General features: G+C 38.5%; 1 protein-coding gene and 1 long non-coding RNA gene across 2 annotated transcripts; one reads left to right on the top strand and one right to left on the bottom strand.

The window, feature by feature from the left end:
• The first annotated feature begins 11,100 nt into the window (after positions 1 to 11,100).
• On the top strand, positions 11,101 to 17,504 carry LOC134741423 (uncharacterized). Its single transcript, XM_063674197.1, has 2 exons — positions 11,101 to 11,998; positions 12,095 to 17,504. The coding sequence occupies exon 2, from the start codon at positions 12,220 to 12,222 to the stop codon at positions 17,269 to 17,271; it is 5,052 nt and encodes a 1,683-aa protein (XP_063530267.1). The 5' UTR covers positions 11,101 to 11,998; positions 12,095 to 12,219; the 3' UTR covers positions 17,272 to 17,504.
• Positions 17,505 to 17,955: 451 nt separating this feature from the next.
• Positions 17,956 to 20,058, bottom strand: LOC134741431 (uncharacterized). The gene is made up of 2 exons (XR_010127882.1): positions 19,867 to 20,058; positions 17,956 to 18,816 (listed from the first exon to the last, which is right to left on the bottom strand). It is a non-coding gene; the product is annotated as an uncharacterized LOC134741431 (long non-coding RNA).
• Positions 20,059 to 21,419: the final 1,361 nt, after the last annotated feature.

Raw genomic sequence — 21,419 nt, 5'->3', positions numbered from 1 at the left:
AAAACACAAATCAAAATATTTAATAAAATAATTTGATTTGTTCCCAAACTTGTTCGTATCAGGCGCGGATCCACCGTTGTGGGCAAGATGGGCATGCCCACAACCTTTTTTACACTTTCACGGTATATTGAGATCGATAGGCCTTCATAAAATAAAAAATAAAAACAATGAATCGTGCGTGATTCGGAACGCAGCAAAGAGCCATAGACAAAAATGGTGATACTTTTTGTCACATTTTTACAACATATTATCTGTTTCTTTTGGGCGCATGAATATGTATTAGAAAAAAAGAGATGACTACTGGTTGGAAGCGCGCACTCGCGCAGACCATAGACAATAGACAGATCTAATAATTTAAAAGCAAGAGTGTATTGAGTTGTATGCATGCACATGTAGATTCCCGCCAAAATGCCAAAAGTTCCGAGGCAAGCCGCCATTCTTGAAAAGTTTTTTGTTAATGTCAGTCAGGGTAAAATAGCTGTGATAGTGTGATTGTTGTTTCGACACAATGGTAAGTTATTTTAATGAAATTATTGCTATTTTACCGCTCTAATGCAATGCCCTACTCTATATATCATTTGTAACTTTATTTTAACTTTGTTTTTTGGTCATTTCGGCCAGGGTTTACCTAAACAATCAGAGCAATTTATCGCTCTGATTGTTTCTCGACGTGTAAGTAAGCTACTCTATGTATATTACTTTTATAATAAAACAAAGTTACAAATTATCCAATAAAATATTCATTACCTACATTGTTTATCGATTTATTATTTGTACCTATGATATTTTGTGTTGTGTGTGATTTGTTTTCTTGAGGGGGTTTTTTGGCGTCTTCTAGTCAATGACTAAGTAAATATCTTGAAAATTAAATCCTACAACTACTCACGCAGCTGTGCAATAGGTATATATTTATGGGGCATATCATGCTATTTCGACTGAACATTTAGATTTAAAAATTTTAATTGGGTAGATTCTTTATGTACCTAGTCTAATATAAAATAATTTACCTACATATTTAGTGGTCGATTGAGTAGTAATGGAATACCTCATACTATAGGGAAATAAGTCAGCTAAGCGTAACTACGTTTACTAAGTATTAGGTTCAAGGGAGTTTAAAAATGATTCATAATACGTATGTATTATTAGTAATTTTCAAACTTTACCATACTATATATTAAGTAAGGAAACTGGTATATGGAGTACTCTATGCTTACTTATTTATCTAAGAGTTGTACCCTAACATCAAAATGTTTTTACAAATATTAGCAACTCTCCCGGTTAGCGTTGCTACCGCAGAGAGATCTTTTTCTACTCTTCGCAGAGTAAAATCTTGGTTGCGGGCCTCAATGGCAGAGGAAAGGTTATCCGGGCTAGCTCTCCTGAATATACATAAAGATACGAACCTAGATATAGATCAAATAATCAACGTTTTCGCAAAAACGAAACGTAAGCTTGAATTTGTAATTTAAGTATATACTTAAATAGCAAAATCAAACTTACGTTTGGGTGCTCCCACAGTTATACCTCGTTACCTCGCGCGTCCAATGATGATGCCTATGACAGTTCATTTTTGTATGGAACAGCTGTCACGTAAAATGTTCGTACACTTTTTTGGAAGTATAGCACATTCGTTTATTTAGAAATGTACTAATTAACTAATAAAAATACGGTATAAACATAAAATATTTCTTATCTTAAGTTCTTAAGCCTATTCAAATTTGACTTTGGAAAGTAGGTAAAGGTGTAAAACTGAGTCAAAAGTAGTACCTTAGTAATAAATGTAATAAATAGATATATATTGATTATAGTCTGGCATGACTTAATTGCTTTTAATGCAACTTATAGATTATGAAAAGCTCTGACAACTAAGTAGTCCACAAATTAGCTGTCTATCATTTATGATTTTTTACTTAGCCTCCTTGGGCTTACCGTGGGACTTAGTCAATCTGTGTAAGAATGTCCTATAATATTTATTCATTTATTTACTTACGCAAAAGGCTAAAATGTAAAATTCTTACTTTTTCATAACCTCGATACGAATGACTCCCTGTATACATAAGTATATAACAGATTGGCTCAAATATTTTTTTGCAAAAAATATTGTAAACAAAGAGAGTGGTGCAAAACTGAATCATTGCAAATAAATATGTATGAAGCAGACCACTGATTAATTTTTGCACGTAGTATTTATTTCTGCAATAATTACTAGATTTAAGATTTGAGAGAATTGCTGTTTATTATAAGACGCGTTACAATAACAAAACAAAATAAGAATAAAATTTTATAGGAATGTAAATAGGTATAGTGTTGTAGCACTATACCTATTTACATAAAAAAATCCTATTTTTTTTTAAAGTTCCTACTTAAACCAACTTGTCTGAATTATATTGGTTAAAAAGGAGTAGTTATATTACTAATCATCAGTCATGATCATTATCTTTAATTTCTATTTAAGTAAAAAAAATAAACTAATTATCTATTTTTAGTTCATGTACGTATAATAACTTGATGGATGTCAAAGGATATTTATGAAGATCTTAGAAGTTTTGTTATGAAAAAAAAATAGACTACCCGACTACCCGCCAATCATACCTCTATGATCCTGACCTTTTTAAAGATAAAATAAGATAAGATAAGATAAAATTCAACATCCTATTTTCAAATTACTCAAAATGGGAAATAATTTACAGCAAACATAATTGCTTACCAAATTCGTATACCTACATTTAAGATTCATTTCAAAGTAGAGTAGAATGCGGTTCGGTTTAGCATCTAACTGTAAATAAAGTTATTTAATGTAAAATGTATACTAGCGTTTAATTTAATTTGATATCATTTGAAGTAGCCGAAATTTCATCAAATCGGTTCAGTAGTTGTAAATTAAGTCTCGCCTGGTGCATGTCACTTGCTGGTCACACTACAATTTCCGAGACACCGTCAAGACACCGCCCAGTTTAGTGTCCCTATTGGCTTACTAGCTGTGGCTAGTATAGGAAACAAAAAAAAAAGATTGATTGAAATTGATTTGGAATTTAATCAAAACTGACTATTTAATTGGACGAAATCAGCTCTGAATTAATTCAAAGCCAAAGTCCTGATGCGCAGGAAAAAGGAAATAGGTAATCAAATTCAAAAGTCATTCATGACTCATAATTGCTTTATGAGCGAACTTAGAGTCGCACTTGGCCGATTTTCGGTTTTCGGGTGGCTGTGACCACAACCTTTTTTGAGGGCTGGATCCGCGCCTGGTTCGTATATATATATATATATGTCAGTGTTGACACTGTCAGTGACTCATAGTACGAGTACTGACTAAAAATTGCCAGTTACAACTAGTTTTCACTGAGGCGATACGGACAACTAGTTTTAGAAAATGAAGTTCACTGAGGGGAAACTAGTTTTAATTAGGGAAAACGCGTTTTCAACTTTTCACTAAAAACGGATTTTTACGGTATCATATAGTATATATATATGGAAGGAATGGAATTATGGAAGGGTACTGAAAATGTCCGATGAAGTGAAATATCTAGGTTTAATACTAGATAATGAACTGAACTGGAAAAAGCATGTCGAAACTACCATAACCAAGGCACTGAGGGTGTTTGGAATGTGTAGAACGGCATATGGCAAAACGTGGGGTTTAAACCCAAAGGTACTGAGATGGATTTATACCATGATGGTAAGACTATTGAAGATTCTGTACGGATGCCTGGCATGGTGGCCAAGGACACTAAAGAGCACATGCAGGGATGCCCTTACGAAAATACAAAGAACGGCGTGCATGGCTATTACTGGCGCGTTTAGAACGACGCCAACAGCGGCGATGGAGGTACTACTAGACCTCCCGCCGCTGCACCTAGTGATACAATCTGAGGCGCGGAAATCGTTACACAGGCTGGCTTTGACAGGCCTCTGGAGCGATAGCAAGCCAAAGACTAAACACACAAACATGGAATGTGATAATTTCATGAAAAGGATTACGAATATGGGCTGCGATAAGATGCAACCCAAGTTTGTGTTCCGTAAGAATTTTAATGTTAAAGTTCCAACAAGGGCTGAATGGACCGAAGGTCTTGAAGCACCAATGTCTGATGAAAATGACATCATATGGTACACAGACGGGTCCAAGACAGATTCTGGTACTGGGGCAGGCATTTATGCAAATGACTTTAGTAGTAGCATAAGCATGGGCAATTACGCCACTGTCTTCCAAGCCGAGACATACGCTATAATTGCCTGTGCACATGAGAATATAGTTAGGCAAACCTAAGGGAAGAATATCTTTATTCTCAGCGACAATCAAGCTGCACTCAAAGCGCTTAAGGCGCCTAGAGTGGACTCTAGACTGGTATACAATGGCATCCAAGCTCTGAACAAGCTTGGAAGGCAAAACAAAGTGCAACTGGTGTGGATCCCAGGGCACGAGGGATTCATGGGCAATGAAAATGCAGATGAACTTGCCAGAGCCGGATCTGCAAACAACCTTATAGCTCCGGAACCATTCGTGGGGCTCTCACTGGGAACCATCACAACGGCTATCAAAGACCTTACTAAGACCAAACACCAGGAAGAATGGGACAGTCTGACGGGTCTAAAGCACTCAAAGCTCTTTATACAAGGGGTAGTCTCTGGTTGGAGCAAAAAGCTTTGGAAACTTAGCAAACGGCAACTGGGGTGTATAATAACGGGGGTGTTTACTGGCCATTACGGGGTCAAGGGAATCCTGGCCAAGATGGGGCACGCTGACAACACCGATTGTCGTATGTGTGGCGAAGAGGAAGAGACAATAGAACACCTTATGTGTGAATGTCACGCCCTCGCCAGACAAAGAATGAAGGACTTTGGAACAGGCTACCTGGTACCAAAGGAACTCAAAAAGCTACCCATAAGGTCCATCATCCGGCATATGGAGATGGTGGGGAAAGCTCTTGAGTAGCGGACGGATCTTTCCTAGGGGGTAACTGCACAAAAGATCCCTATGGGTCGAAGTGTATCCGTAAGGGCCCCCGAAACTATAAGATAAGATAAGATAAGATATATATATGTATACTATATCTCGCTGTTTTAATGATTGAGTTAAGTCATTGAACGGTTATCCTGCAGTTACACATTCCAGTCAGTCTGACAAGAACGCCAATTCAAACTTACATTTTGATGTCAAAATGATATCTAAATGGTGATTTTTTTGTAATCATTCGCGCGTGCATTTCAATCGCAGTGCAATTACAAGCGAGACGCTCGGTCGAATGATAACAAAACGACATCATGTAGATATCATTATGACATCTAAATACAAGTTTGAATTGGCCCCCTTGTCATTAGACTCCCTGGAATGTGTAACTGCAGGGTAACAGGTTCAATAAGTCATAAGACCCGCCGTAAGCCGCGGCCGGCTTTACGAGCCGTTATTAATTTTAATAAAATCGCCAACAACACCATTAACAATTATTGCCGCGAATTGATTGCCGGTGTTATCGCGCATAACAGCCATATTCTAAGTAATTAGATATATTATTTCATTACGCTAAATAAAATATAATAAGCTAGTATTACTAATAAAATTATATTACTACTAAAATTAAAATGAATGAATGTCGGGAAATTCATATTCCCAATTTAGTTTTGTCAAAACAAAAAAATTAAAAATCAAACAGATGTCATCACATTTTAGCAGGCGAATTCGAACGAATATCAGAATGATACTTAGTAAATGATGTTATTTAGATATCGTGTTCGTAATTGTCCGTACACCCTATGAATGTACGGACAAGTACAAGCGAAATGCATGATAATTAGTTAAACAGATGTCAATCTGATGACAGTGTACGTCCGAATTGGCCTGTTTGTGTAAAGTACACATTCCAACGTTAAATTCCAATTTTATTTCCATTCCAAAATTAAGCAACACTTATTATCTTGAAACCACGGTGAAGGTATTAAAATAATATTATAATATAGTTGTAGTAGTAGTAGTAAACTCTTTATTGTACAAATATACATATTAAAAATTACATGGTACAAATAATAAGAATAATATATTGAAACTTTAAATTTTATTGTGCTCGTATCACATAATCGCGAAAGCCAATATATGTATTTAATTATTATCCAGTTTGAAGTTAGTACTAGTTCAGTTTACGCATTTAAAACTGGAAGATTATGATTTTACAACACTACATTTAGTTTAGTGGGCGGGGCACATTGCTCGCAGAACTGATGGCCGGTGGGGCCGGAAGGTTCTGGAGTGGTGTCCGCGTACCGGAAGACGAACTGCCGGTAGGCCTCCAACGAGATGGAGCGACGACCCGGTGAAGGTCGCGGGAATTCGATGGATGCGAGCGGCACAGGATCGGTCGGAGTGGCGAGCCTTGGGAGAGGCCTATGTCCAGCAGTGGACGTCTATCGGCTGACATGATGATGATGATTTAGTTTAGACCTTAAAAACAATGGACCCAAATATTCCTCCCATACAATTAAACACAACCTATAACCAAGGACAGTTTTAAAATGCAGTAAATTATGCGTTTAACGAGGAGGGCTGCCATTAATCAAGTGGAGCTAGTTTTTATTGCATGTAAATGAGAGGTTGTTGAGCCTGCTTACGAAGGTTCGACGATGGTTCGACGTCTCAAGGGGCAAACAGTGCCTCCAATACTTAGGTATCTATAGTTTAGTAGGGAGTAATTGTTAGTGTATTCGGGGGTAAATTTTTGAAGAGGGTGTTTTTCGACATTGGTAGGGCAATTTTTTATTTTTTGAAAATCTGATTTATAATCATCGTTTTGTTCAATGTATTTGGCCTTGGGGCAGCAAACAATGTTCATTTGAAAATTGACCCTCTTAGTTATCGAGAAAGTAATAGAGCCCTCATGTAAGTACACCGAGCTGCAAAATGGCATTGCTACCTACTTTATAAACGGATTTCATTCATGAATCCATGCACTACTGCATGTCTGAAGTGTCTGAATCTGAACGTATACGTTACGTATTGTAATCGTGTAAATATGTCCTATAAATGTTAATTGTATTTATTTCAGATTTAGGTTTTAGTCATATTCTAGTTTAGTTTATATTTTTATTTATGTAAATATAGGTAAAATATGTTTTTTTGTGTTCCGTGCATAACTTTGTTTTGGAAAACAGAACACTTATTTTATTATATGAAGATTTTGAAAAAATATAAAACATGGAAATAAAATTGACTATTTGAGACCATTGAATGATGGCCACCCAAAGGTTACTAGACGCTCAATATCGCAATGATGCTTTAAATATTGAGTTCCATGGCTTCATGTAACCCAATTTCCTCTAGAGCACAGCGGACCAATCTATCAACTGGCTCCAAATATTTGACGTTTACTCGAAGCGCTGATTCATAAAAACCCACGGACATACCTCATTTTATTACCAACAATCCGTCCGTCCGTCATTAAAAATCTTCATCGCTGCAATGACATAAATAACTACGAATTTATACGTGTATTTATTTATTTACGTCTTATTTATATATGGCGTAGGTTTAATGGATTTTTGAGTCTGTTTCTGTTGGATAGTTATTGTCGGGGATTTCGGGTGATTGAAACGTTCTAAATCTTCAGTGATATTGATAAGATCTTGATGCGTGACGCGAGTGACAATGCTAATTAAAATAACGTTACTTGGACCGCGATGTCCGCGATCGTGTTCATAAAAACTTGGGTTGAAATATTTTAACTCTGATAGTTAAAAGGCTATTCAATTAATTTTGTTTTTGAAAGACTAAATCAAATTAGGTACCTATACTCTTTAAGAACCTTACTCAATCAGGATAGGAAAATGTAGTAGATTAAATTTCTAGGTTTGTGTAATGTAAGAAATGTAGGTAATGTTTTAGAAATAAATATGTATTGCCAAATGTCAACAAAATCTTCAGCTAGTCACTAGTCAAATATTAAAAATAGTCATGCGCTGGATGTATTTATAGAGACATGCAGAGGGTATAAAAATAATGCGTTGTATTTTAGGTGAGAACGTTTTAAAGTATCGCATAACAACAGGATATTTTGAGTGCAAACAAGGCCTGGGTATTTTAGGAGGAAACGATACCATAGACCTGTCAGGGACAGGTTGTTATTGTTTCAATTTTACTATTTCAACAGTTTTTCTTAAGTGTAGGGCTGTGTCAGTTATACTAGCAAAAAGTGTAATAATTACTGGCAAACGCGTCTCATCAGTTGATATGTGGGATGTAGTCCGTCTTAATCGCAACTTATAGGTTTGTAGCTACAATCATATAGTAACTTATACTAGAGCGGTACTGTCATAGTAAATTTTGTAACCCCAGTAAATTCACTGCCATCTGTCGACACACTTTAAAACTAAAATTGAAGATTTGTAAAAATACGATAAAATGTATTTAAATATAGATAAATGATTTTTTTTATTTGCATTAATTATTTTGATGATTTTGACCCATGTTCTTTCACTGATATGCGTTAAAATTGTTAAATAACAAACGAAACCGTCAACGCCATCTATACGACTGTAGGCCAAAACTAGTAGCGCCCTCTGAACGAGAATCAAATTTTCTTGATTTTCGAGGCACGTTTTTTCCTTAGACTGTATCCATCTATTACGGAGTTATATCTATCTTTGCTACAATCATACGGTACAGAATTACATGTCAACTATACCATAGTTATACCATAAAAAAAGAATTAGGGCATACTTATTTTTGTAAATAAAATCCCTTTTTATTGCTGAGATTTTTAAACGTTTCAAAACGATTTCATTACTATTTGAATGATTGAGGTTTTATTAATCTTCTGATTATTTACTGGAAAATAAGTTCAAAACAATTGTATTAGAAATTTGTATAGACATACACCATTAACTTAGAAGATTGCAGATGCAGAGTGGAATATAATCTTTAGCGTTGTTAACAACCGCTGCCAAGCAGGTACTTATCATTAACTCCACATACCTTTATAATATGTACCGCACATCTCATAATTATTTACCACATAGATTATTACTACAATAAAGCCCAATTCAAGTTCACACCTCATCGGCCCGCATCCGGTCACCTCCGCACTAAATTAATCGACTTCACAAAAGTATTATAAATTCTACTTTAATAACTCTATAGAAAAAATCCAAAACTGATTACCAGGTAACCGATAGTTCACTCTCTGGCCAATATCATAGGGCTCAAAATGATCGGCAGGTGTATAATCCTGGTAATAAAAGTGTGGCTATAGAGTATAAACCGGTAGCCAAAGGTTGTTTTTAGGTTTTGTATCAATACAGCACTGACGGATTATTCGTAGGTATGGAATGTGGTATTTTATTTATCGATATCTATGTGTGTGTGTGTTTTTTTTAAATCATTTTATCATAATAAGTCTATGTATATAATATAATATAAATAATAAAAAAAAAATATATTTTGTGTCTTAAGACGAGAAAGGGGACGACCGCCCAAACCGCCTTTCCATACAAACGTAGTCCCCATTTTCCTCTCTGGATATTAGCATGAATGAAATAGATATTTACGATACAAGTGCGGAAAAGAGGAAACTCGAAACAAGTGCCGATAAATTAAAACACGACCGCAGGGAGTGTTTTAAATCGATACGAGTTTCGAATTACCTATTCGCACGTGTATCGTACAACGTTTTACAGTACATATGGCCCTTTAAACTTTCGACATATGCACGAAAAGTGCTATTTGACGCACTAGTGCGAGAAAGTAGCACCATATGTGCTGTAAAAGGGTTTAAGCGATGATCTCCGTAAGGAACTGCCGTTTACCACACCTAAAAATAATAGTTTTATATCGATACCTTACGAGTATAGCGTCATTTACCCCATCCCTACGTCCACCATAACTCATTAGTTATGACGTAGCCATCATTAGCGTAAGAGGGACTGATCTCACGCATCTAGTTTCTCTTTCCCACTTACACGTAATGCGAGCCATGTCAGTAGGTAAGAAATCAAAATGTGTAGTTGCTTTAATAAGTAAATTATTTCGGGAATGAGTTATGTTACCGAAATCTTAATTGTTCGTGTACAGTCAGTTGTAGAGATTATTAATCTCCCCCCCCCCCACCCTACAAATAAATTACTATACTATCGCATTATAATGAAATATTTACATACTAGAAAAATCATTTCATTATATTACTACACACTACACAGGTCCAGCAATCGTGTGTAGATCGGTAGGTGAGTGCAAATTTAAAATTATTGCCTCCATATTAATTTTACCCGTAAGTATGTCTGATTGCATTAAATATCCATGTGATTCATTCGCGTAAACTAGAAGGCTTTGTTAGACACGTGAGTTTTTAAAACAGTGGGTAATAAACACGCAGGCACTGTAATTTATACGAAACACTACCGCCACCGCTTACCGCTTCCCCGTACTATAATATAAACCCGCAAACCCTCCCCTCATTCATAGTGTTATTCCTACCTGCAACTTCCTTCCTATAGCGATCCATTACACCCTGAATGACATTCCGACTTTGACAGGCTAATGGGCCCGCTGACACTTTACTAAGTTACTTTCTTCCTTCTAAGCGAGATTCAACTCTATTTTTCGTATACTGAGTTCATACTTGGACAACGAAATGGAAGTTGACGCTAAAGAAAAAAAGTCGGGACATGTTTGAAAGTATTTAGCAGTATTTCAATTATGATCCGTAAACATGTTAGTAGTAAGGTGGAAAATAGCAAATCTAGATGTATATTTTTGTAGTATAGAGTAAACTAAAGTGACGTAAAGTCGCAGGCGCATTGTGATCGGTGCCACGCTGTCTGGCGAGTTTTTTTTTTAGTGTCACTTACAAATGGGACGACTAATGATATTAGTTGATGATAGGGGATGGTTAAGAATGTCTTAAGTTAAATGTGATTTTAAAAACTTACTTAATTGATTTACTTTTTCAGTTGGTTAGCCGGATTCTTTTATGCAGGATTATTGACACATTTATTCTTAAAATGTAAACATACATTTAATATGCAGGTTAGTGGGCAGAAACTAGGCTTGCATAAACTACCTATCTTACGTAAGTGTTGTAACGAAACGCAAGGCTTCACCGGAGACTGCGGCGAGACGGGGGCGACCTCTGTTGATGATATTCTCTCTAGCTAACGTTGTGACATTGCAACTTTGAACTTGAAACAAGCAACATAATTTTCTAATTTTTATATATGTACTTGTGTGGCAGAATACAGTACATTTCTATTTTTAAACAATTTTTTATTCTGCCTGGTCCTTCTACAATCCTCAACATGGTCTTCGATGCCAGATAATTATTTGAATCAGCGAGCTACGAGATATTAAGGTCCAAGGACCGCCATTACGGCTGAGACAAAGAAGAAACGCATCGTGTGGAATATTTCCTGCGCATCCAACATACCGGCTTTCCAGTGAGGAGTGCAGCTTGAAACATCCCGAGGCGGCTATATCTTCATCCATCAGCTACGAAGTGCTCAACTGTTCTACCGTTATTCCGGAAAACTACAATCCGACGACGTCGATAAGGAGTGAACAGGTTAAGAAGAGCTAAAAGTGAGTCCGTTCCTTTAATATATGTCAATCATTTTACGTAAGAAGCATTAATAACTATTTTCTATAATATTCCTCTATTTGACACAATTTACAAAGAAACTTATGCTTAAAAACCCTATATTAGGCCTTTAAACAATAACCGTAACCTATTTAAAAAACCACGATACAAATAAATCATACTTTAAAACTCAAATAAATCTCAATTACATAATTGCATAATAAGTGCATCGGTCGAGCGCCGATAAACGTTTTTTTGCCATAGGTATCTAACGGTGCGCCCGGCCGACATAGGTACTTATCGCCATAACTTAGCCGGCCTGCTTATAGTAAACAACATCGGAGTAATTAGCATTAAATTCGTAAGAAAGTGTTTGTTTATGTTCCCGGTTCATTGTGCTGGTGTTTTTGGTGAAACAGAGTGTTGATAGTGCTAAGAAGGTAAATACTAAGTGCAATTTAAGATGGATGAAGCCTTGTTTAAAGAGTTAACTAAGAAGAGGGGTCATATTAAGTCGCGATTAACTAAATTTTCAGGTTATATACGCGAGTTAGCCGAAAAAGTATGGTGTGCGGCTCAGGTGACGGAACTGCAACTTCGGATTGCTAAATTAGAATGTGTTTACAACACGTATGACGAGATTCAAACCAAGTTGGAGTATATGGCGGAGGATGACGAGGCCCAATTGAACGAGAGGTCTGATTTCGAGGATCTGTACTACTCGTCAGTCGCGGCGGCTAAGGAATTAGTAACCATGCATACCAAGGTCGCGCCTAGCGATGGGGTTTCCGACAATAATACACGGCGTCATCCACATGTAAAATGTAAGTTACCTACCATTACTTTACCCAAATTTGGAGGCTCGTATGATACATGGCTTGAGTTTCGCGACACATTTGATAGTTTGATTAATAATGACGACTCCATCGATGATGTAAACAAGTTTCATTATTTGCGGGCTTCATTAGAAGGCAGTGCCGCGGTAATTGTACAATCATTAGCATTATCTAGTAGTAACTATAAAATAGCTTGGCAATTATTATGCGACAGATACAACAATAAGCGGTTATTGGTGAATAATCATATCAAGGCCATATTTAATATAACCCCAATTACCAAGGAGTCATCGACAGCTATTCGGCATCTTATTGACGCGATATGCAAAAATATACGTGCGTTAGCGACCCTTGATGAACCAACCACCCATTGGGACACATTATTAGTGTATATAATATGTCAAAAACTTGACAATGTTACGAGACGAGAGTGGGAGGAGTTTGTGCCTAGTTGCGAAACAATTACTTTCGATGCTATCATACATTTCCTCAGCGATCGTGCGGATCTATTGGAAACCATGGCGATGGATGGCCCCGAACGTCGCGCGTCCTGGCCGCTCGCCGCCGGCGCCGGCGCTGCCTCCGCGGCGCACGCGCGCTCCGCCGTGCAACGGGTAAAGGAAAAATGTTTCGTAGGACTAGATGAACGTGAAACCGATACTGTGAGTAGCCCACTTTTTACATATGAATGTCCGTTATGTAAGCGTGGTCATTGGTTATTTGAATGCCCCGACTTTCTCGCGTTATCTAATCAAGAACGTGCAGATAAGGTTCAAGGGATGAAAGTATGTTTGAATTGCTTAAAACCCGGGCACATAGCGAAGTATTGTAGACGTGGTCCGTGCAAGTCGTGTTCATTACGTCATAGCTCACTTATACACGTGGATAGGTTACCGTCGAAGGCTCCAGTAGCAATGCCGGCGATAGAAGTGACTCCTAGCAGTCCGAGCGAGCACGACGAGCCTGCACCTGACCCCGGCTGCAGTGCTAACGGCAGTTTCTTGTTGCCGGCCCATCCTGCTTTAGAAGGTCAAGTCATACTATCTACTGCGCTAGTAGAAGTATATGATCGCGACGGTAAACCACACATGGCGCGCGCATTTTTGGACAATGGGTCTTCACCTAATTTTATTAGAGCTGACTTTTGCAAAAAACTGAACTTACCTATTAGGGAGGTAAATGTGTCTTTAACTGGTATTCAAAATATTAAGTCGACCCTACATAAATTATGTGACGCAAGGTTTTCATCTTTGTTTGACAAAAGTTTTAGCATGAAAAGGTCATTTTACGTAGTTCCACAAGCTACATGCGACTTACCTTTGGAAAAGGTAAATGTATCATTGCTAGACATACCTAAACATTTAGTCTTGGCTGATCCTCAGTTCCACTCGCCGGCAGCTATAGATCTTCTTCTTGGCGCCGAGGTCTTTTGGGAATTAGTAGGTAACGATAAATTTAAATTGGGACGAAACAAGCCCATAGTTTATGAGACCAAACTAGGTTGGGTAGTGTCGGGTCATAATGCTGGTAATCTTAACTCTAAAAGCATTTGTTGCAATTTTGTTCAGATGAATAATCAAGATGACGAATTGACGCGTTTTTGGAAGTTAGACGAAGCAACAATAAAACCCGCGACGGCTTATTATACCAACGATGAACGGGCTTGCGAGGAACACTTTGTTAAAAATACCTCTCGGTTACCGGACGGTAGGTTTATGGTTAGGTATCCTTTAAAGCAGCCTGCATCTTCGTTGGGCGATTCTTACGAGCGGGCAAAACAATGTTTCCTGTCGTTAGAGCGCAGACTAGAACGGCAGCCGCAATTAAAGCCGATGTACAAAGATTTTATGAACGAATACGAGACTTTGGGAGACATGTCCAAGGTTACTTCCAATGAGATAGTAGGAAACTTTTTGCCTTTTCACGGCGTGTTACGGCTATCTAGCCTCACGACAAAGCTCCGGGTCGTATTCAACGCTAGTGCGCGCACGTCTACCGGAGTAACGCTGAACGACATTCAGTATGTAGGACCTACTATTCAGGACGATCTCATAGCTATCTTGTTACGGTTTAGGCAATACCGCTTTGTGTACACGGCTGACGTGGAAAAAATGTATAGGAGGATAGTCGTGCACCCTGACGATAGGTATTTGCAACAAATCATTTGGCGCAAGGATCCATCTGAACCTCTGTGCGTATACAAATTAAATACGGTCACCTACGGTACGGCCAGTGCTCCGTTCTTAGCTGTTAGGTGCCTTAAACAGTTATCACTGGACTGCTCGGACCCTCGGCTCACTGAAATCATTGCCCATGACTTTTACATGGATGACTTTTTGTCCGGGTCTGATACTGAGCAAGAGGCCACCAGCATTATAACTCAGGTTAGTGCAGTACTTAAAAGTGCCGGTATGAATTTACGCAAGTGGCGTTCAAATGAACCTAGGCTCATAACTGAACATAATGACGACTCTAGAAATCTAAATCTAGGCAACTTGGACGAAAGTAAGACGCTAGGGCTAGGTTGGAAAAGTGGAGCCGATGTCTTGTATTTTACTATCGACTTTGGAAAACACCCTGAAAAAATAACCAAGCGGTTTATCCTCTCCACAATAGCAAAAATATTTGACCCTCTAGGTCTTTTATCGCCGGTTGTCATTCAGGGTAAAATCCTGCTACAGCTTTTATGGCTTTCTCGAGTTTCTTGGGATGATGAAGTGCCTCAAGAGATTTCTCAAAAATGGCATAGTATAACAATGTCTTTACCGGAATTAAACCACTTATGCATTCCTCGTAGTGTCGTAGGAATCCACGCGTCGCGAGTGGAATTCCACATTTTTACGGATGCATCTCAATCTGCGTACGGAGCTTGTTTGTACGTACGTACTATCACTAACACAGGAGTAGTTACTCGGTTACTCATGTCAAAGAGTAGGGTAGCTCCACTTCGGCCGGTAACTATTCCGCGGATGGAATTATGCGGAGCTTTGATCGGAGCACAGCTTTACCAAAAAGCGCTAATATCACTTCGCATGAAAGCAGACAGTTGTACATTTTGGACCGATTCCATGATCGTGTTAGGATGGCTTAGAATGCTACCAACCCAACTCAAAGTATTCGTACGAAATCGCGTAGCTGATATACTCGAAATCACTGGCGGTTGGCCTTGGCGACACGTACCTACTAAGGACAATCCAGCGGATCTGGTCTCACGCGGCCTTGATGCGGGTTCAATTGCTGCGGCTGATATTTGGTGGAACGGTCCAGCATTCCTACGTAATGACGAAGAGGACTGGCCCAAAAATCACCACGCGAGCAAGGATAGCGATGAAGTTAAGGCTGAGGTAATCACTGCAAATGTAGCGAGCGAAGCTGTACTAGATAGTTCCCGCTACCGACCGCTATCAGAATTGAATCTTACGAAGTTTTCCAATTTTACCAAACTCAAACGAGTCACCGCTTACGTTCTACGGTTTATCAATAACGCACGACCGGGTAGTGTGAGAAATTCAGGATTCCTTAACACTAAAGAACTTCATGCGGCTATGAATATTTTAGTAAAATTAGCGCAGATAGAATCATTTTGCTCATATGATGATGTTAAAAATAAAACTGTACTCAAAGCCAAAGATCCGCTTACAAAGCTGAATCCTTTTGTGGATTCTGAAGGACTTATGCGTGTAGGCGGAAGACTTAGAAACGGGCCTTTTAGCTTTGATAAAAAGCACCCAGCTATCTTGCCGAAAGGGCATTTTATAACGGTGACATATTTCAATGCCGTTCACATCATTTTGTTACACGCGGGACCTCAAGCCATGCTAGCATACGTAAAGTCTACCTATTGGCCAATCGGTGGTCGTACACAAGCTAGGTCAACATATTACAAATGCATCCTGTGCACTCGTATGCGCGGTGCAACTATTGCGCCACTTATGGGCAACTTACCCTCACCGCGAGTAACGCCAGGCTTTCCTTTCGAGGTTGTTGGCGTAGATTATGCCGGTCCTATACTGGCTGCGTCTCGAAAGGGTCGTGGTAGTCAAACCATAAAGGTATACATCGTGATCTTTGTGTGTTTTAAAACTAAATGTGTACACCTTGAGCTATGTAGTGACTTGTCTGCGGAAGGTTACATGGCGGCGTTGAAGCGATTCGTTAGTCGCCGCGGTTTACCTTCTGACATATACTCCGACAATGGAACCCAGTTTGTCGGGGCGTACAATGATTTAAAGAGATTCCTTACCAGCCATGCGAAGACGTTATCTGAGTCTGCAGCCAATGCCGGCATTAGGTTTCACTTTATTCCACCATATTCACCACACTTTGGCGGTTTGTGGGAAGCCGGGGTAAAATCCACTAAACACCATTTAGTTAGAGTCTTAGGTAACTGTCATTTAACCTTTGAAGAGATTTATTGCGCACTGTGTCAAATAGAGGCAATTTTAAATTCAAGGCCTCTTACTCCTTTAACCAGCGATCCTTCTGATCTGCTACCACTTACTCCAGGCCATTTTTTAATTGGACGACCACTCACAGCTCTTCCGACTCCCTGTCTGACAGAGATTCCTCCATTGAGACTGACACGGTACCAGAGGATCGAACAATTGAGGCAACACTACTGGGTTCGCTGGTATAAAGAATATGTTTCTGAACTTCAGGAGCGAACCAAATGGAGGCAAGCCAAGGGTCAACTGGCTACCGATACCATGGTCGTCGTCAAAGAAGACAACCTGCCTCCAATGAAATGGAAGCTCGGCAGAATAGTTAGCGTCATCCCTGGATCTGATGGCATCAATCGCGTGGCCGACATCAGGACGTCGTCTGGGATCATCCGTCGTGCGTTCAGCAAAATATGTCCACTGCCAGTCGAAAATTAACTCTTCAGTTGAAAGACCAAGCTTTCAACGTGGGCGGGCATGTTGTAACGAAACGCAAGGCTTCACCGGAGACTGCGGCGAGACGGGGGCGACCTCTGTTGATGATATTCTCTCTAGCTAACGTTGTGACATTGCAACTTTGAACTTGAAACAAGCAACATAATTTTCTAATTTTTATATATGTACTTGTGTGGCAGAATACAGTACATTTCTATTTTTAAACAATTTTTTATTCTGCCTGGTCCTTCTACAATCCTCAACAGTAAGTATAGTGGTTTAAAATTTATCGGCCTACTAACTTAACGATTACCTAATACCTAATAAATGGCACTAAATTCATTTCGTAGGTATGTTGTTAGATATGTATAACACATTTCAATTATATAGGAATATTCCTATTTCTAACTATGGTAATTATAACAATTTGCAAATTCTACTTTTGGTTTTCTAATTTATTAAGTTTTATGTTTAAAATAGCATTTTTTACCATAACTTGCAATAAATATCTACTACCTTAACACCCCAAAATACGCAAAAAAAATAAACGTTTACGCGACATTTAAACTAGTCGTGAATGGACTCTTTCATTCAATTCATCCATTCACAAAAAACCTTTTAGATTCAGGTAAACGCATATTTCCGGTTCAATGCTTTGTGCTTTAGAATAGGAGGAAATAGGCCATAGAGCATTGCAATTGACTTTATTTCTATTGGTTTTTATTGCCGTGTACCTTCAAATAGTATGTTAGATTTGCCAACGTATATTTCGCAATATTAATCCAACAGAGTTTTGTGATAAAGTCCAATTTGGTATGGTTGCTTTAAGGTATAATAAGCTATTTTGTCAAGTTCCTTATGTTTGCAAGTTTGATTGTCCCGAGGTGTACAAAGTTATTGGATTAATTTCTTTTGACGTTGTAACTGATACAGAAAATCGACTTGAAATTTAGTTTTGTGCCTGCTTTTGTGCATGTAGAGGATTACTTAAAATGGCAGGCGTAATTTCGGATCGTATTGTGCGAATGGATTATTGATTTGACAAAATAAACTTGAAATTAAAATCCCAGTTAAAGCATACGTGATCGAGTTATAGGTACCTACTTATTATATATATGTATTATATTCGCAGCTATATGTATCGTTAGTAAAAATAGTAAAAAACATTCCGCTTACCAAACGTTATAATTTTAGACTCACAATTTATAAATATCTTAATGCATTTTTCCATTACAATTCCTTTGCATAGTTAGATATATTAGAACGTTTATTCGATTTTACTGCTTCCGCGATTTGACGCACTTGTACGGTTGACATGGCTTATGGTGTTAGTTAATATGAATGAGCGCTCGTGCGACAGGGTTTTAGTTTAGTTGTAGCAGAGGCACCACTCGGCATCGAGACAGAAACCGTTGGTCCAGCCTAGCGCGCGGCACAGGTTGGCGCAGGCGTTGTTCGTGCACTGGCGCGGCTGCGGCGAGCCCAGCGCCAGCTGCGCCGGCCCCGACCGCACCAGCATAGCTGGGAGCTGCTCGACACCGGATAGCTCTGCAAACAAGCGATCATTTAGGGTGTAGTTATGAAAATTAAGCAATTGATACAGGGATGAAACAACCCAACTTAATTATACATTTATTTTGTATTCTTCATTGCATTGCTTTCCATCACATTCCTAAACGGGTACCTACCTACCTACCTGCTGTTTTTTTAAGTAAGTAATTAACCTACGAAATATTTTTCCGTTTCCGTCCAGACGTTAGCTGTAGGTACCAAACTAAAACATAAATAAGTAATTTACGTACAAGTGCGGAAATTTATATGACATATCGGACGCCTGGGCACGGGCCCGGCCCGGTCTAGCGTGAGTCATCCGTTAGGTATAAAGGTTTGTTTTGTCTAACCTAACAGAAGTAATTCAGTGCTAAAGTGTCGGGACCGCACCATGAGTGGAGGAGGTTTCCCACTTATCCAGGTCCCACTTAACCAAGTTTCGCGGTATTTGAATGACTACCTAAAATTACCTATGTAAACAAATATGCATGTACATGCACAATTATCTTATCTTATGGTTTTCGGGGGAGACATAGGGATCTTTTGTGCAGTTACCCCCTAGGAAAGATCCGTCAGCTACTCAAGAGCTTTTCCCGCCATCTCCATATGATGGATCTCATGGGTAGCGTTTTGAATTCCTTTGGTTCCAGATAGCCTGTTCCAAAGTCCTTCATTCTTTGTCTGGCGAGGGCGTGACATTCACACATAAGGTGTTCTACTGTCTCTTCCTCTTCGCCACACATACGACAATCGGTGTGTCAGCGTGCCCCATCTTGGCCAGGATTCCCTTGACCCCGTAATGGCCAGTAAACAACCCCATTATTATTTAGAGTTGTCGTTTGCTAAGTTTCCAAAGCTTTTAGTTCCAACCAGAGTCTACCCCTTGTATAAAGAGCTTTGAGTGCTTTAGACCTGTCAGACTGTCCCATTCTTTCTGATGTTTGTTCTTAGTAAGGACTTTGATAGCCGTTGACCCGCCGTTCCCTGTGAGAGCCCCACGAATAGTTCCGGACATGCACAATTAAAATTGATAATTTAGTACTTTACCTTCAGCAGGTGCCGCAAAGATTAGCCCAAAGAGCTACGATCATCAAAACAACAAAAACGTTGATACCCTGCATCTTCTCTTTGATACGATCAACAAAGACGCTAAGAAAATGATTGACACTAGTCTTGTCTTGAAACTGTTCCGATGTAATGAAAATACGTTCTTTATAAAGGATTCATAATCTCAAGGATGTTGTTTTCATTCTTAGTTTGATTTGATAAAGATACTTCATAATGTGTCTATCACTCCTAGTAATTAAAGCCTGACGATCATTCAAGCAATAATGAAGCAATATTTCGAGTTCCGCATTTTTTCAAGGGTTCATTTAGTTTCACTGTTTTATTGAGTCTGAATATTTATTTCTGACAAAGAACTGTTATAACTTTATTAATATGAAATTATAATTATTACTTATATTTATCGCCTTTATAGAGGTTATTATTCTTAATTTGATGTGCAAAGACGCATTACAATGAAATGAAATGAAATTATTTATTTTCAGGCAACTATTGGCTCATAGATAAATACCTTGAAACGCATACATATTATTATAAAATATATGTATATCTTAAAACTAAAAACACACAATTATGGCTGCGATGCATTTCGCAACCCCGCAGTGCCAGGGAGCCGGCCGCGGAACCGCCGGTACTTGACACTCTTCGGCCAAAACTCCAACAACATTGCATATCTAATATCCCATTAGGCAGGATATTTTAAAAAATGTTGTGGGAGCATTGGAACCAAAACTTTGATGTGAAATAAATTTCCAACGACATAATTATAATATTATTACGGTGGAAACTGGTATTCTGGATCAGAACATCCAATTCTCATCTTTCTAGTAAGCACTTCGGGCTCCAAATACTTAACTTGACGAGATATTACTATTTAGTCATCTTCCACCATAAATAAATTTGATTGCTTATGGTCTAGTTTTAAATACAAGGTTAAAACTAATAGTAAAAATATCGTATGCTTCACCCGATACGAGACAAATGTACAAACAAACACTCATTCAGACATTAAAGCATATTAAATTAATATTTAATAAGTTGTATTGGATCGATTAATATGAACCAATTTTCTAGCGCGTTTTCCTCAATCGATTCGCAGGAGTGTTTGGAGTGCCGATAGCGATCTGTACAGGTATAGAGAGTTCAGAGTCTTGAGTGTTTCTGGGAAGAACCGTATTACCTCAATACTCGAAACAAAATATAGGTTTCTAGTTCTTGTATAGACCTGGTACCTATCTGTGTACCTGTGTGTGTATCTGATGTGTACCTCTATACGGTCTAAAATGGTAGCTCAATCAATATTGAAACAAAATGTAGGTTTCTAGTTCTTGTATAGAACTGGTACCTATCTGTGTACCTGTGTGTGTATCTGATGTGTACCTCTATACGGTCTAAAATGGTAGCTCAATCAATACTGAAACAAAATGTAAGTAGGTTTCTAGTTCTTGTATAGAACTGGTGGTACCTATCTGTGTACCTGTGTGTGTATCTGATGTGTACCTCTATACGGTCTAAAATGGTTGCTCAATCAATAC

This window comes from Cydia strobilella, chromosome 1, assembly GCF_947568885.1.
Source record: "Cydia strobilella chromosome 1, ilCydStro3.1, whole genome shotgun sequence".
In the NCBI taxonomy this organism is placed as follows: domain Eukaryota; kingdom Metazoa; phylum Arthropoda; class Insecta; order Lepidoptera; family Tortricidae; genus Cydia; species Cydia strobilella.
This window is presented reverse-complemented; position numbering and strand designations above follow the sequence as displayed.

Excerpts from the sequence above, each read along its gene's own strand:
- LOC134741423 (XM_063674197.1), top strand. The coding sequence starts at position 12,220 with ATGGCGGAGGATGACGAGGCCCAATTGAACGAGAGGTCTGATTTCGAG.